Here is a 15,826-nt window from a genome sequence, read left to right as displayed (position 1 = left end):
ATCCAAAGGCTACTTTGTACATCTACTTTAGTCTGTTAGATGTCCCCCTAGTTTTATATCTTCACTTATATCCTCATTTTTCTGAAGCTTGATAGATAAATTAAATTTCCCTTGGGGGGAAACAAACAACTAATTATTCTGGTCTTTCTTTGGCATGGACAAAGCTCTTGGGAAATGATACCCAAACTTCTCTCTCCTCTCACAAAAGAACCATATTTAAATTGTTTCTATATTCATTTGTCCTCGATCTGATTTGATAGAATAGTTACTGTAAGGGCATTAAAAAGATCATTTGGTCACAGTTACGTTGTTAGAGAAATTCCTTAGAGTCTTTGACAAAACATTATTGCCTTGGAATTGTATCATATAGATGATCCAAGTGTGTTCTGTTTGATTTGCAAGAGTTATTCAAAATCTAGAGGCTGATGCTTTTTCACTCCTTTTTATGATTTTCTGGAGGATTTCTGTTTTTGGTTTACGCAGTTTGTAGCTATATTAATATTGGAAGCAGCGTGGTCAATAGGAATAAAGTGTGGGACTGAGAATGAGAATATGTGGAGTCAGTATTTTGAACAAGATACTTAACATTTCTGTGAATTTGTAGAGATTTTCAAAAGAAAGTTAAGTGGGTTAGGTGCCCAAATCCCTTTGGAATTCAAGGGAATTAGGTGCCCATCTCATTTAAAAATCCCAGCTTTAATTTCTAAAAATTGGGATGCTACTTTCTTACTTTGGAAAGCATTTTGAAGTCTAATTCTGCACAGTACTGAGTGTGTTGATATTTAGAAGTTAAAATCCTGATTCAGCCAGGTACTTGGGTACATCCCTAACTTGGGAATGCAAGAGACAAGATGCAAGAGACAAGATGGGTGAGAAAATATCTTTATTGGACTGACTTCTGCTGGTGGAAGGGGCAAGCTTTCAAGCTTCACAGAGCTCTTCCTCAGGTCTGGGGAAGGTAACCAAAGTGTCCAAGCTAAATGCAAGGTGGTATTGATGGTTAATCTTAAGGGGTTTATACATGTCGTAGGAGACCAAGGGTGCAATTAACATCTCTGCAGTTGTAGGATAAAGGAGGATTACACTGGTCTACAATTTTTGAGAAGTCGTCTGCTTCAGAGAGAAAATGTGGTATTTATTATGTATTTTGATGTGCTGAATTCAAATATGACATTAAAACAACTGATGGCTACTGTTTCTAAGATATTTAAGTTTTACATTTTATGTCTATGTATATTGTGTAGATAGTAGAGTTTAATCATAAATTGTAAACCTAGGTCTTTTCATGTGTTTATGGTTGCTTTACATGATAATATTTCACCTGTCCTGTTTATGTAACACTTTAAAAATCAGCAAAAGGGTTATATAAATAAAATTTATTATGAAACAAAAGGCAAAAACTTATGTACATAGTTTAGTCCTATTCAGTGTCTACTCGGCGCTTCTTGGCTTGTCTCTTGTATTCATTAATGGAGGCATCTCTTGTCACTGTCCAGCAATAGTCTGCAAGCATTGATGGGCTCCATTTGCCCCTGATAGCGTTTCTCCATTGTTGCAATGTCCTGGTGAAATCGCTCGCCGTGCTCGTCGCTCACTGCTCCGCAGTTTCGGTGGGAAAAAAATCTAGATGAGAGTGCAAAAAATGTATCTTTAGTGACATGTTGCAACCAAGGCTTTTGTATGCCTTGAGGAGGTTTTCCACCAACAACCTGTAGTTGTCTGCCTTGTTGTTTCTCGAGAAAATTTATTGCCACTAACTGGAAGGCTTTCCATGCCATCTTTTCCTTGCCACGCAGTGCATGGTCAAATGCATCATCTCGAAGAAGTTCACGAATCTGAGGACCAACAAAGACACCTTCCTTTATCTTAGCTTCACTTAACCTTGGAAATTTTCCACGGAGGTACTTGAAAGCTGCTTGTGTTTGTCAATGGCCTTGACAAAGTTCTTCATCAGACCCAGCTTGATGTGTAAGGGTGGTAACAAATCTTCCTTGATTCAACAAGTGGTGGATGCTGAACACTTTTCCTCCCAGGCTCCAATGACTGTCGGAGTGGCCAATCTTTCTTGATGTAGTGGGAATCTCTTGCACGACTATCCCATTCGCAGAGAAAACAGCAGTACTTTGTGTATCCAGTCTGCAGACCAAGCAAGAGAGCAACAACCTTCAAATCGCCACAAGCTGCCACTGATGTTGGTCATAGTTTATGCACCTCAAAAGTTGTTTCATGTTGTCTCATAGGTTCCTTCATATGGACTGCATGACACAACTGAATTGATGGCAAAACATTGCCATTATGCAGCAAAACACGCTTTAAGACTCGTCTTCGATGAATCAATGAACAGTCTCCACTCATCTGGATCGTGAATGATGTTGAGGGCTGCCATCACACCATCGATGTTGTTGGCAGGCTACAAGATCACCTTCCATGAAGAAGAATGGGACAAGATCTTTTGACGGTCACGGAACATGGAAACCCTAACATCACCTGCCAGGAGATTCCACTGCTGTAGCTGGAGCCCAACAGCTCTGCCTTACTCTTGGGTAGTTCCAAAATCCCTGACAAGGTCATTCAGTTCACCTTGTGTTATGAGGTGGCTTCAGAGGAGGAGGATGGGAGAAAATGTGGGTCCTGTGACATTGGATGGTTTCAGGACCAGAGGATTCATCCTCTTCCTCGTCTGAACTCAAGTGAGAATGAATTCCATGGTGCATCAGGAACCGGCAGTCCTTCTCCGTGGGTACTGGGCTATAGCTGATGGAATGTTTGGATAATGCACAGTCCACTTTTTCTCAGTTTGACACACCTTTCTCAACTGGAGGCACCATGCAGAAGTAACATGATGCTGCGTATGATCTGTTGGCTCTCTCCAAATCATTGGCACTGCAAAGGCATAGATTTCCTTTCCTGTTCAACCCACTGGGAAGATTTGTTGACAAGTGTTTGCAGCATATGTGTGAAGGCCCACCTCTTGTCCTGATCTCCAATTTTCGCAGCCAAAATAATGGTGATAGGCTTTCTTAACCATAGTGGTTATACTGGCGCTTTTGTGTGATGCAAAAGTCACTTCACCACAAACATAGCAGAAGTTATCTGCACTGTTCACACCAAGTACGAGGCATCTCTGCTCACTTTGGCTAAACAGAAATCGTGTCTTTGCAAAATCAACACACTGACAAATAAGAGAGCATCCGACAGTGATGATTTCTAGAGCTGATGATAGGCAATTTGTTCAGCAGAGTGAATGTAAGCTTCGTTATGATTGCATCCATCATATGACTTCTAGAATAACATGATGGCAATTCATTCATGTATGATGCAATACCAGCTTCAAATTGCTTCATTCATTGTTTTGCCTAAAAGCAAGTCTCACTCATTCCAAATAACCCGGTCATAGATTTATTCATAGAATCCAGTCAAAGATGTATTTGCAGGCTCATTCTGTGTTTAAACTGAAAGAATGGGACCCTTCCCGTTTACTTCCCTTTATAAGTCACTTATCCTCCGCCATTCCCAAGTCAAGGGTCGTATATACTGACCCAATAGCATAACTTGAAAACTAGAGCCAATCAACAATTTTAACCATAATTTTTGTTCTCAGTGACCCAGAATTAGTAAAGTTTGACTACATTTATTTCAGAAGCATTTTGGCTGTAGAGCAGTGTTAGTTAGCAGCAGCGTTTGTTACAAATTGTTGTAATAAGCCATAAAAGCAATATCTCAGTTAAGTCCATGGTTTTTTTAGTGTCCAGGAGAGTTACGAATTTAAGCTCCTAGGCTTGTCTTTGAAAATGTTGTGTAGGTTTCCTTTGAGGATGAGGAATGAAAGACCAGATATGGAATGATTGCTTTGTGAAAAGTGTTCACCCACAGGTGATAGGATGTTTTTGTCTTTTATAATTTTTCTCTGAGAGCTCATTCAGGAGCATAGTGCTTGTCTTGTTTCACTCACATAGTTGTTGAGGCATTTGATGCACTCGATGAAGTACACCACATGTTGTGATAGCATGTGTAGGACCATGGATCTTGAAAAGGTATGTTCTGGGGGGCACTGATCTTCATAGCAGTGGTGATAAGCCTGTAGGATTTGCATCTGTTCTGGCAGGGTCTGGTGCTGCATTGAGTTACATAGGGAGTGGGCATGTGTATAAATATGTATTTGAATACACTGGTTTTGCAATAACCTAATGGATGCTTTAAACTATAACTGTATTTAATTTTTGTTATGGATGTTGTTCATGACCTAAAATGTACAACTCAGACTCCAAGATTTGGTTTTATACTAATGGTTTATCTGCTTAGTCATGGTATAACTATTTTCAACTATTTTTGAGTAGCTTGAACTCTTTTGTAAAACAAAGCCAAGTGTCAACTGAATTATGTGAGTTCTGGGTTTTTAGCTGAAAAATCAGGTGATTTCTCTATTAGAAAATTGCTTGTCCATAAAAGTTTAATAGAAAGCATACACCATTTATATGCACTCTTACTGTTTAATTCTCATAAAAATGTTAATCTTTATCTCAGTGCTATATAAAGGGAGCAAAGTTATTTAATGTCACTTTATGGATCATTTTGTTTAATGTGACCAAACAAAAAATTAAAAAACATACTACTTAGTGTTCATAAAAATAAATGTTTTAAACTGACGAATTTCTTAATGTTCATGCAGTTTGCTGTAACAAAGTTCCCATATCAGTATTGTGGTGAAATATTTTTGCCTGGATATTCATAAGCAGATAATGCTTCTTGAGTGTCCTCTTATAAAGATTAATACTTTATTCTCAATGCACGTTACCCTGACATTAATCATTGTGGGATAGACCAGTGCAGCAGGGAGAGAACAGATGTTGAATTATTGTTGTCTGTAATCATTGTGTATCATACTTATGAGCTGCCTTCAGAGCTGGCTTTTGAACAGGAGAGTAGTGATGTAGACTGTAGATTTATTAAGGTTGCGCATTAATCAGTGCTCGGAGGTAGATGCGACAGGCAATTTGATAAAGATTAACCTTTGCTGTTCTGTACTTTCTGATAATTTAAATATAGATGATAAAATATTGAGAATAATATTCAGGTTTATAGGAAGGATGCATTCAAGGCATCACCTGCTTTGTACATCATATTATTGTAGTGCTGGTTGTAAAATAATTTGCCTGAAATTATCTTTGGATTGCTACTTCTGGGTCGTCATACCTGTAATTAGGGCTGGCTAGAAAATATCAATTTGGTTTTGTGAAAAAAATTTGAGGTTTTGAAAATTGTTTTCATTCTAATACAGAATGAAGCAGAGACCTTTCAAAATGTTTAGTTCCATCCTGGAACTGAGAAACCTTCCTGAAAAATTAGCATTTTTTTTGACAGGAAAAAAACTTTGTAAACATTTTTTCAACCTGCTCTAGCTGTGATGTATGCTATCAGCAGAGGTGAATTTGTAGTACAAAGGTAAAGACTTTTGCCTCCCATCACAAATATTAGGTCTGCTCCTTCAGTGCTGGAAGTGGGAGTGCTTATTGACACACAAATCGCTCTCCTCCTCTAAACGCTACTACTGTGAAATGCTTTATATATATATAAATATATAAATATATATATAATGCATTATATATATATATGTATATGTAAATATAAATACATATATTTCTCAATGTATCATAATCACAACTTCCATTTTCTTAGTTCCTGATATTTATTACTTTCAGACTGCTGAAAAATAAGCTTTAGACTGGAGAATTCTTTCTGTGCAGTGTTCCCCCCCCCCCCCGTAATAGAGGGTACCAGCAGGTCCCAGAAAGATCTCATGGTGATGACTGTGACTGTAATGTACTTTTATTTGCCTGTGAAAGCTATCATGTCTGGGTAGGAAATCTCCAAGTAGTATAACTATAATTAACTAATGTTACTGTCCCAAACAAATACAAGTATGGGAGTGATTACCCTTTTTTCAGTGAAGCCTTTGAAATAAAGCTAAGGCCAAATCCAGTAACAGAGTTATCTTCTGTGCAAACCATTTTTGTGTGTGTGTGTGTGTGTGTGTGACTGATTTTGATTGATGGTGCACCTGAGACATCCATGACTCCTTGTTTTATCTTTGTGTTATATAACCTGCAAGATTTACAAACTACACAGTTCATTTACTCACAGTTTGGTTCTTGGGAAAGCAGAGATCCACTGAAATTATGACTGAGAAATTTTGTCAAGTCCTCTTTGCTACTTGAAAGGAGCCAGCCCTCAGTATAGAAGTTTATAATTTCAAATGGAAGTAACATGACAAATCAATTTCCTTGTCTCTCAAAATCAGCTTGCTTACCTTCTCTATTGATCAGTCTCAGCTCCAGGCAACCCACTCAAAGCTGATATAACTGCAATTTTAGATTTCCACGTGCTTTGCAGATACTACATTGATCTGTGACCATTCTCTAGTAGTAAGATTTAAAAGGGGCATGAAATGTGCAATCTCTAATTAAGGGTACTGATTGATGCACCCAGAAGCTTCACAAAGAGAAGTTAGCAGCAGTGGTGCTACTTTATTGAGGACCCTAAGCAGGAATGTTCCCCTCCACCAAACACATACTAATAATTAATAGGGCCCCCCCTTGAGCTGCTTGGGGCCCTAAAGCAATTGCTTAGTCTGCTTATGTCTAGTGCCGGCTCTGGAAGTTAGTGCAGTTACTTCTCCATAGTGCCTGCCAACCATGTGTCAGAATCCCACTTTTACTCATGTAATTAAAAGCAGTATTCCACAAACTGGTTATTTAAAAAAAAAAAAAAAAAAAGCTCTGCCTATTTTGAGGCTGAGGTAAATGAAGTCCCTCACAATTTAATGTTATTGAATTACTTATGAATACATTACAGCAGCTAGCGTTCAAGAAGCCATTTGTTTTGTTCCTTATTAGGAGTTAAACATATTAAAGCATACTTAGTCAGACCTATGAAAGTATGTATAACCTCCTCCATAACGGATTTGAAAGGCTGCACCGTGTGATAGATTTTCCAAAAATCTGCAATGTATTACCTCAAAACAGCTTCACAGGAAAATCAAAATTTGGATTAATATTTATAAGAGTATTTCTTAGCAGCATTTCTAATACTTTCCTTATTTAGCTGATGGCAGGATATTCTTCTGTGTCTCTCATCCCCATTTCTTCATTGCCATAATCTTTAGTGAATGTGGTTTAGGATCATGTATGTTGAAAACTCACAGCAGACTATTAGGTTAAATACTTATAATTTATTACCTGCAGTGTAGGAGTCTTGTCCGACTTCATATTACATAAATTGCTTTCAGATACAATAAAAGATTCTGTCAATGTGCTATATTATTAATGTTTGTTATGCATGTATACATTTTCTTGTCTGGTAGGTAACAAAAAATCTTATTAATTTATTATAGACCCCTTAAGGTTTTGTTTGTACTTTTAAAAACTGAAATGCAGTTTGGGCCACTGTTACGCTTTGTTAACTTTTTAGGCTATGCCTACACTTAAAAGGCTACCATAGCACAGCTGCAACTGTGCCACTGTAGAGCTTAAATGTAGAGACTCACTACAGCAATGGGAGGGGTTCTCCCTTCACTGCCCTGAAAGGCAGTAGCTAAGTCAACAGAAGAATTCTTTCGTTGACCTGGTGCTGTCAATACCGGGGTTAGGTTGGCATAGCTACATCTCTTAAGGTGTGTGGATTCTTCACACTCTTGAGAGATGTAGCTATGCTGATGAACGTTTCAAGTGTAGACCATCCCCTGAGCTTTCTAGTCTCTAAAAATGTGAATCTATCGATAATACTTACCTGTAAGGTACATAGAACCCTATAATGACAATATTTATCTGTGGATATACAGTGCAGGCCTAATAGTTGAGCCCTGAGGCAAACATTTCAACTCTCAAGCTGTGATTCTGCTCCCTCGAAGCCTTATGCCAGAGGCTAAATGACCAAGGATCAGATAAAAAGAAATACTACATTCAAGGGATTCTGCTGTTAGCTCTGTAAAGATGAATATTGTTCCTTTGTTAGAAACAAAGAAGTCTGAAGCTAATTGAAAGTACTTGCTAATAATTAATGCATTAATTGTGAGACTATAAAATATTAGCCATGCCATTAATTAAAACAGTATTAAAACATAACCATATTACTTTCCCTTTTTCATGTGAATGTGACATTTTCTGAAAAATACGCTGCCTATCTTTTTTTTTTAATAACCTAGTCCCTTGTGTAACATAGAGATACTGTGCTCAACCATTAAAGTGGAACTTAACGCTTCTGCACATGTGTAGTCTCTCGGGTGATCAAGGTGTAACACAAATGAGCTTTGAGAGATTGCTCCACTGTTTGGTCAGAAAGGCAGTGGATGTAATTATTAATTAAATTTTGGGTGTGTGCGGTGGGAGAGGGCTTTGGAAGGAGATGGTTGGAAAGTGTGTCCATAGCTAAAGGAGAGTAAAATGTTTCACAAAACTATCTGGATTTTCAGCCATCCGATAAGATTAATATGCAGGAAGTGTTGTTGGGAAAAAAATCTCATGAATTTCAGTACCAGGCTGCTTGCATGCATCATCACATAGTTGAGTGATGTTGTGATATATAAGGACTTGATGTTGCCTCATGCAGTGATATCATTCTCTGTGGCCAATATCATTACTTGTCCTGGAAGGAAATTCAGAAAAAGTGACAACTAATTAGTGTGAAGCAGCATTCTCCTCAAGGAATGTAGTGTTTTCCTTATCTGTTCCTCCCCCCCCCACCGAATACCTCGAGGGCCCATGTTGCTCCTTCAGCTCTGACAAGAAACATCTAGCTTTGCTCCTTTCTGAGGAAGAAGGAACTGTTTCTCTCCACCACCATCCCTGCTTCTCAGTTGGGGTGGGGACACCCACAAAAATCACTGCATTGCCCCAACTCATAATTAAGGGTTCTGTGGAAAGTCAGGACAGTTCCTTACTTCTTGACTACATCCTTCTTTCCCTTAAGGCGATAACATAATGAAAAAACTTTCCACTCTTTTTGCAGCCTAATTTTCAAGGAATATGTTCACTGGATTGTGTCAATGCTAACTTGATAGTGCTTCCTTCTGCCTGAGTATTATAGGGAAGTTGAACAGTCCTATCCATTCAAACTGTAAAGGTGCTGTACAGTTACACATGCAAAACTGCATACCTTTTTCCTCGGTTATGCAGTGCCCTGTGCTCAGTTGTGGGTGTGTCATTTGCATGATCACAATGCTTAAATAATGCTTAAATAATGTAGTTATCATAAGTAGGAGTAGTCATGTGTTTAAAGTTATGCATATGCTCAAGTACCTTGCTGAATTGGAGCCTGGGGACAAAGCGTGTACTAATCTTTTATACTGCAGGTTGTCTAGGGAATGTCTACACTGCAATAAAAGACATGCGGCAATGAGTCTCAAAGCCTGAGTCAACTGACTCAGTTGACCTGGGCTCTGAGACTCACTGCTGCAAGGATTTTTTTGCTGTGTAGTTATACTCTGCTATAAAGATGTCACTTTGCATTTGCTTATGACTGTCTGGTTTTTTGGTTTTTAACCTTTTGCCCAAAATTTGCTCTGGCTTTCTGTCTTCCAGGAGGTTAACTTTTTTTCCTGAAAGTTTTGTTTAAAATATTTGATCTGTTTGCAACATGATATGTGTGTATACTATGAAATTATGTCAGACATATTTGTAACATTGTATCTTTATGTGCAGACTGCAGGGAGATCTTGCTGCCAATGATGACAGATCAGTTGAAGTATCATTTGGAAAGGCAGGAAGACTTGGAGGCTTGCTGCCAACTGCTTAGTAACATCCTGGAAGTCCTTTACAGGAAAGATGTGGTTAGTAACTGATGTTCATACCAATTAGCTCTTAAGAATACCACGTCTTGTGAGTGACAGGAGTGATCATGAAGTGAAGCTGGCAATGACTTAGTTTTTGTCATTTATTTTTGTTCTGAGTTTTTGCTTTCTTTTTCTTTCTTCTCCTCCTCTATTGTGGTGGTCGGTGGTGAGGTGGTGTTGTCTGATGTTTACTCTTTCACCATTCTGCTCTTTGGCCTCAATGTTTCTCACTTACGACAACCTTTATTCTGGCCAAGAGGAAATGGAATATGGCTCCCGCTCCAGATATTGGTCAGATACTCACAGGAGTTGAGCATCCTTCCTCCAGAATACTTGCACCTCCTGCCACATTGGGGAGTGTTTGATGAGTTTGGAACATGAACTCTTCAACCTCTTCATTGCATTGATGCTGGTTTGTTGGGCCAGCTTTTGGTCCTTTAGTGGTGGTTCATCAACTAAAGAGGATAAAAACTGAGTGTGCTGTTTGAAATTTGTAGCAGAGAATTTCATTACAGGAAAAAATAGTCTCTTACAAGTCTCTCACTGTAAAAGAGTAGTTTTAAATGACTTCCTTAGCAACAGGACTTGTTCAAGTTATGGGAAAATCCAAAATGTTGGTTTAATGGTGTAAATGAACAATTTGTCAGGAATTTAAAATGTACAGAAATATTCCCATGTGATCCCATTTAAAAACAATCTGTGGGAAGTAGGCTACTCTTCAGACAGCTCAGTAAAATAAAACAGTCCCCCTGTAGCCAGTTCTCTCAAGATATAACTAAATAACTTGACAATGCTTCCCTCTGCCTGACTATTATAGGGAAGTTGAACAGTCCTATCCATTCAGAATATAAAGGTGCTGTACTATTATACATGCAAAACTGCACAACTTTTTTCTGTTATGCAGTTGTGGGTGTGTCATTTGCATGATCTCAATTTTTTATTGACTAGACAGTAACTATACAAATCTCTTTTCTTTGATGGGGAGCTATAATCTATTCTGGCTATTTGCCAGCGATAAAGATTTTTGGACCTGAGGGTTGCTGCCTGAGTCTGGATTCCTATAAAGGAGCTGCATAGCTACCTACACTTTGGCCAGGGCAAGTTCCAACTTTTTAAAAACTGTCCTTGGTAACTGCATTCTTCCACGATCCCAGATTCCATGGCATCAGGAAGCAGATTACATTAAAAAGACGAGTTTCTGTTCTGATGGCGCAGCAGTCCTTCTCCATTTTTTGCTGTCTGCATCTCTCTCAGCAAGCCGTACTTACTGGTTTTCAGCTCCACCACCTGCTGAGCTGAACACAGTTGAGAGGATCTGCATAAGGGGTAGAGGGCAGAATTAGGAGCTGGCTTCTATTACCAGGGGTGGCTCCAGGCCCCAGCACGCCAAGCGCGTGCTTGGGGCGGCAAGCCGTGGGGGGCGCTCTGCTGGCGCTGCGAGGGTGGCAGGCAGGCTGGCCTCGGCGGTTTACCTGTGGAGGGTCCGCTGGTCCCATGGCTTCAGCGGACCCTCTGCAGCCACACCTGCAGGAGGCAGCCTGCCTGTCGTGCTTGGGGCGGCAAAATTCCTAGAGCCGCCCCTGTCTGTTACTGAGAGAGACAACCAACATTTGGGTGAGAGAGGGCTGCTGAGCTGCCGGATGATTGATGCTTGTATGCAGGCAGAAAAGGGAGATGGAGGAGCTGTGGGGAAAGGAAGGTGAGAAGGGACACAGAGTAGGAAAGTTCCAATCACCATCAAGAATCTTGGGTGCTGCAGAACAGTAGCTGCACATAGGCCAGGTCTACACGACGCGCGAAAATCGATTTTAGATACGCAGTTTCAGCTACGAGAATAGCGTAGCTGAAATCGATTATCTAAAATCGATCTACTCACCCGTCTTCACCACGCGGGATCGATGTGCGTGGCTCGCCATGTCGATTCCGGAACTCTGTTGGTTTTGGTGGAGTTCCGGAATCGATGTAAGCGCGCTCAGGGATCGATATATCGCGTCTAGATGAGACGCGATATATCGATCCCCGAGCAATCGATTGTAACGCGCCAATACGGCACGTCGTATAGACGTGGCCATACATGTACTGGAGATGAGGGATATTTTTTCACCTTGGCCAGCGGGAGCCTGTGGAAGTTAAATGCAACTGGTGATCCTTGGGTTATTTTTCTCACTCATTTAGAAAAAAAAAAAATTCACAAGAAGGTTTGTATAGCTGTCCAGCAACAGCCTGCAGCATATCCTATTCAGAGAACTGTCTGGCAAAACAATTCTAGTATTGACAACCATAGAGTAGTTCCTAAAGAAAGTTGCATTAGGGCAAGGGAAGGCAAGTAACTTTTAAGGAGCATGTTTACATTGTGAGAGTAGGGGAAGCAAGTTGCCTATATTAGTATGATACTTCCCTACCCCCAAACTTTGTGGGACTTCCTCCCCTTACAAGGTTGACACATTCATCCCTAATGTGTTCATAAAGGGCATTCACAGTCAACACCAACAACACACTTTTAATGCTTTAAAAAAAAAAAACCTAGCAGATCACCTCTAAAACCAGAATATATATGAAACAATTGAGAATCAGTTTGAAATGCCTTAGTTAAGTTTCAGAGGGGTAGCCGTGTTAGTCTGGATCTGTAAAAGCAGCAGAGAATCCTGTGGCACCTTATAGACTAACAGACGTTTTAGGAGCGTGAGCTTTCGTGGGTGAATACCCACTTCGTCAGACGCAGGTAGTGGAAATTTCCAGGGGTTAATTCTCCTCCCTTGGTTTTCACACCTCTACTTCTAGAACAGGGCCTCATCCTCCCTGATTGAACTAACCTCGTTATCTCTAGCTTGCTTGCTAGCATATATATACCTGCCCCTGGAAATTTCCACTACCTGCGTCTGACGAAGTGGGTATTCACCCACGAAAGCTCACGCTCCTAAAACGTCTGTTAGTCTATAAGGTGCCACAGGATTCTCTGCTGCTTTTAGTTAAGTTGTTTAATTTATCTGATACACTGTTATTAAGTACACCTCTGCCTCAGTATAACACAACCTGATATAACGGGTAGGCAACCGATGGCATCGGTGCCAAAGACAGCACACGAGCTAATTTTCAGTGGCACTCACACTGCCCAGGTCCTGACCACCAGTCTGGGGGGGCTCTGCATTTTAATTTAATTTTAAATGAAGCTTCTTAAACATTTTAAAAACCTTATTTACTTTACATACAACAGTAGTTTAGTTATGTATTATAGACTTTTAAAAAGAGACCTTCTAAAAACATTAAAATGTATTACTGACACAAAACCTTAAAGGAGAGTGAATAAATGAAGACTCGGCACATCACTTCTGAAAGGTTACCGACCCCTGTGATATAACATGAATTCAGATATAATGCGGTAAAGTAGCACTCTGGGGTGGCGGAGTGCGCGCTCTGGCAAGTTTGATATAACGCGGTTTCACCTATAATGCAGTAAGATTTTTTGGCTCCTGAGGACAGTGTTATATCGGGGTAGAGGTGTGTGCCATATTTACTTTGATTAGAGATCCTTGATTTTAAATGGGGAAAAAATGTCTTTTGGAAAACTAAATTGTGAACTAACCAAATGCCATAAACATTGTGTTTTTCCCCCAAGGATTTACTTTTTATTTAAATTACTCTAATTTTGTAATTGACTTTCAGCAGCAGGCAGTAATAAAGTCTATTTTCTTTGTGCGGTCTTTGCTTTTAACAAAGACTGTTTTTCATCTTGTTGAGCAGTAGTTGTGAGGAGTTATAATTGATTTGGTTTCAACAGGATAGATGAATTTTAATAACGAGCATCAATATTTGGGTTTTATTGATTGTCTTTTGGCGATGGTTTCCACTAGATTATCCTTTCTCTCCAGGGACCAACACAGCGACATGTCCAGATAATCATGGAGAAGCTATTGAGGACAGTAAATAGAACCGTCATTTCCATGGGACGCGATTCAGAGCTCATTGTAAGTGTCTCTTGACATAAACTTAAAAGTATTTTTATCACAACTTCTTGCACTTCGCATAATATAGGATTTAAATCCCCGGTGGTAAATAACCTACTGTAACTCTCTTGTCTGTTCAGTAAACTGTAGAGATTTGGATTATAAATTTTGCATGGCTTATATTAGGAGGAGAAAGGTCCTATTTAAATGGTCAATGATCAAATGATGAATTTAATTGGGTATGTTTAACCAAAACTAATTTTATTTTTTGCAATTACAAGATTTTAACTAGCTAAAAATGTTGTGTAAATGAAACAAACTTTTGTTGCTGACATGTAAATCGGACTGGAGGCTTGATTGTGCCAACAGTTTCTCGCATTATTGGTGGTTCAATTGGGGTAATGACTCACATAGCCATATTGACTGAAATAAGTGAAGGATTGCAGAATATGGCCCTGGCAATTACAACTTTCATATTGAAACAAAGACTTTGGTGTGTGCCCATGCAAGTTCTGAGAAATAATATGGTTATTCCAAGATTATCCATTTGAGAATGCTCTGACATAACTTAATATTAGAAGAGCTTAACTTTTGTTGAGTTTTGCTCAACATTATATTTAACAAAGTCTGTTACCTTTTAAAATATTTTGTTTACTGGACCACTTAAATATTCTGCATCAGATGTTTGGCTTCAGTGCAGATACACTGGTTTGTATCAGCTGAAGATATGGGCCTTTATTAACTTTTTAAAAAAAATCTGTAAATGTTTGTCACTATTTGCAGCACATATGCACACAGTGTATTTAACTGGTGTAAAAGCTTGCATTATTCCTTTAAAGTTCTGTACCATTCTGGAACTATTACTTTGGTGGAAACCTAGAAGGAGAGAGCATGAAATGTTTCCTACCAATGTGCACACTTCAATGGCTTTGACTCTCTTCTTAAAACGTCTTCCCTTACCTCTTCCTTCTCTGTACTGTATTACATCATTTAAAAAAAACCCCCAGACTGAGAATGTTGTGAATTAACTCTCTCCTCTCTTTCTCTAATTCTATATTATTCCTTTACCCCAGTCTCTCCTTGTGATATCTCCCTTCATCCTTCTGGGTCCTCAGTTCATCCCCTGTACACCATCCTCTCACCCTGTCCTCCACTCTTCATCATCCGTAATGATGTTTGTATCCCTAAGAATGATAAAAACCTTTTCTTACTCCTAATTGGTCTCTCCAGCTATCATCTTGTCAGTTGCTTTCCCACTTCCAACAACTTGCTGTCCGTTAATGATTTTGCACCCCTGCCCCCAAATGACAAGGATTAATCCTTGAGTAAGTAAAGTAGCTATAATTCTAATGGAAGAAAAACTTAATATTGAGAAAGCAGACAAAAGTCATTAGGTTTGAATTGTATATGTTTGTATATAATAAAATATGTAGACAGTAGAATGCAGACAAAATATTGTTGTTCTTTCTGTGGGTTAAATTGTTTGTAGAAATATAGTTGATGTATTTATCAAAATTCCTCAATTTTATTTCCCCTCTGCTAAACTGTGATGATGTCTGTATGTTTGAAATGATACAAAACCAGAACAGGATATATTCTGAGGCATTACGTTGTTAGACCCATAGTTAGTTTTCCTCCTTTTTAGATGCGCCAAAATGTATTTGCAAGTTTAAGTTTTGCATATGTATATTTTTAACTAAGCACAGTTGTATTAAAAATGCACACTGTGAACATGAACATAGCCTGAAAGCATTACATCTGAACACACTATAATTATTTAATGAATGCTGACGGCATCAGGAATTTTTAAGAGGGCACTTACTATTTAAAATTCAGTGCATTTCTACAAGCACCTCTCGGTAATCAACCAATAATGATTCATTTTTGTGGTGTCAATAAAGTAGTAAGATGAAAATGCAACCAATACTTAGTATGCATAACCTTACCCTTCTTGGATCAGCATCAGATTGAGATTTATGCATTAAATTTTTTTGACTTGAAAGTTGCACCTAGAATTTAGATTAGAGAATAGATCATAGCAGAACAAATAGAAGAA

At 38.9% G+C, this 15,826-nt stretch overlaps 1 protein-coding gene across 3 annotated transcripts in view; it reads left to right on the top strand.

Annotated features, from left to right (window-relative positions):
• The window catches only part of DOCK1 (dedicator of cytokinesis 1), a 570,673-nt gene that overhangs the window by 148,476 nt on the left and 406,371 nt on the right, over positions 1-15,826 (top strand). For all 3 annotated transcript variants that reach the window (XM_032801591.2, XM_032801590.2, XM_075072746.1), the window contains exons 26-27: positions 9,696-9,823; positions 13,696-13,791. In XM_032801591.2, the coding sequence (XP_032657482.1) occupies positions 9,696-9,823; positions 13,696-13,791 (224 nt within the window). The remainder of the gene's footprint in view (positions 1-9,695; positions 9,824-13,695; positions 13,792-15,826) is intronic.

This window comes from Chelonoidis abingdonii, chromosome 15 (genome assembly GCF_003597395.2).
Source record: "Chelonoidis abingdonii isolate Lonesome George chromosome 15, CheloAbing_2.0, whole genome shotgun sequence".
Classification (NCBI taxonomy): Eukaryota; Metazoa; Chordata; order Testudines; family Testudinidae; genus Chelonoidis; species Chelonoidis abingdonii.
This window is presented reverse-complemented; position numbering and strand designations above follow the sequence as displayed.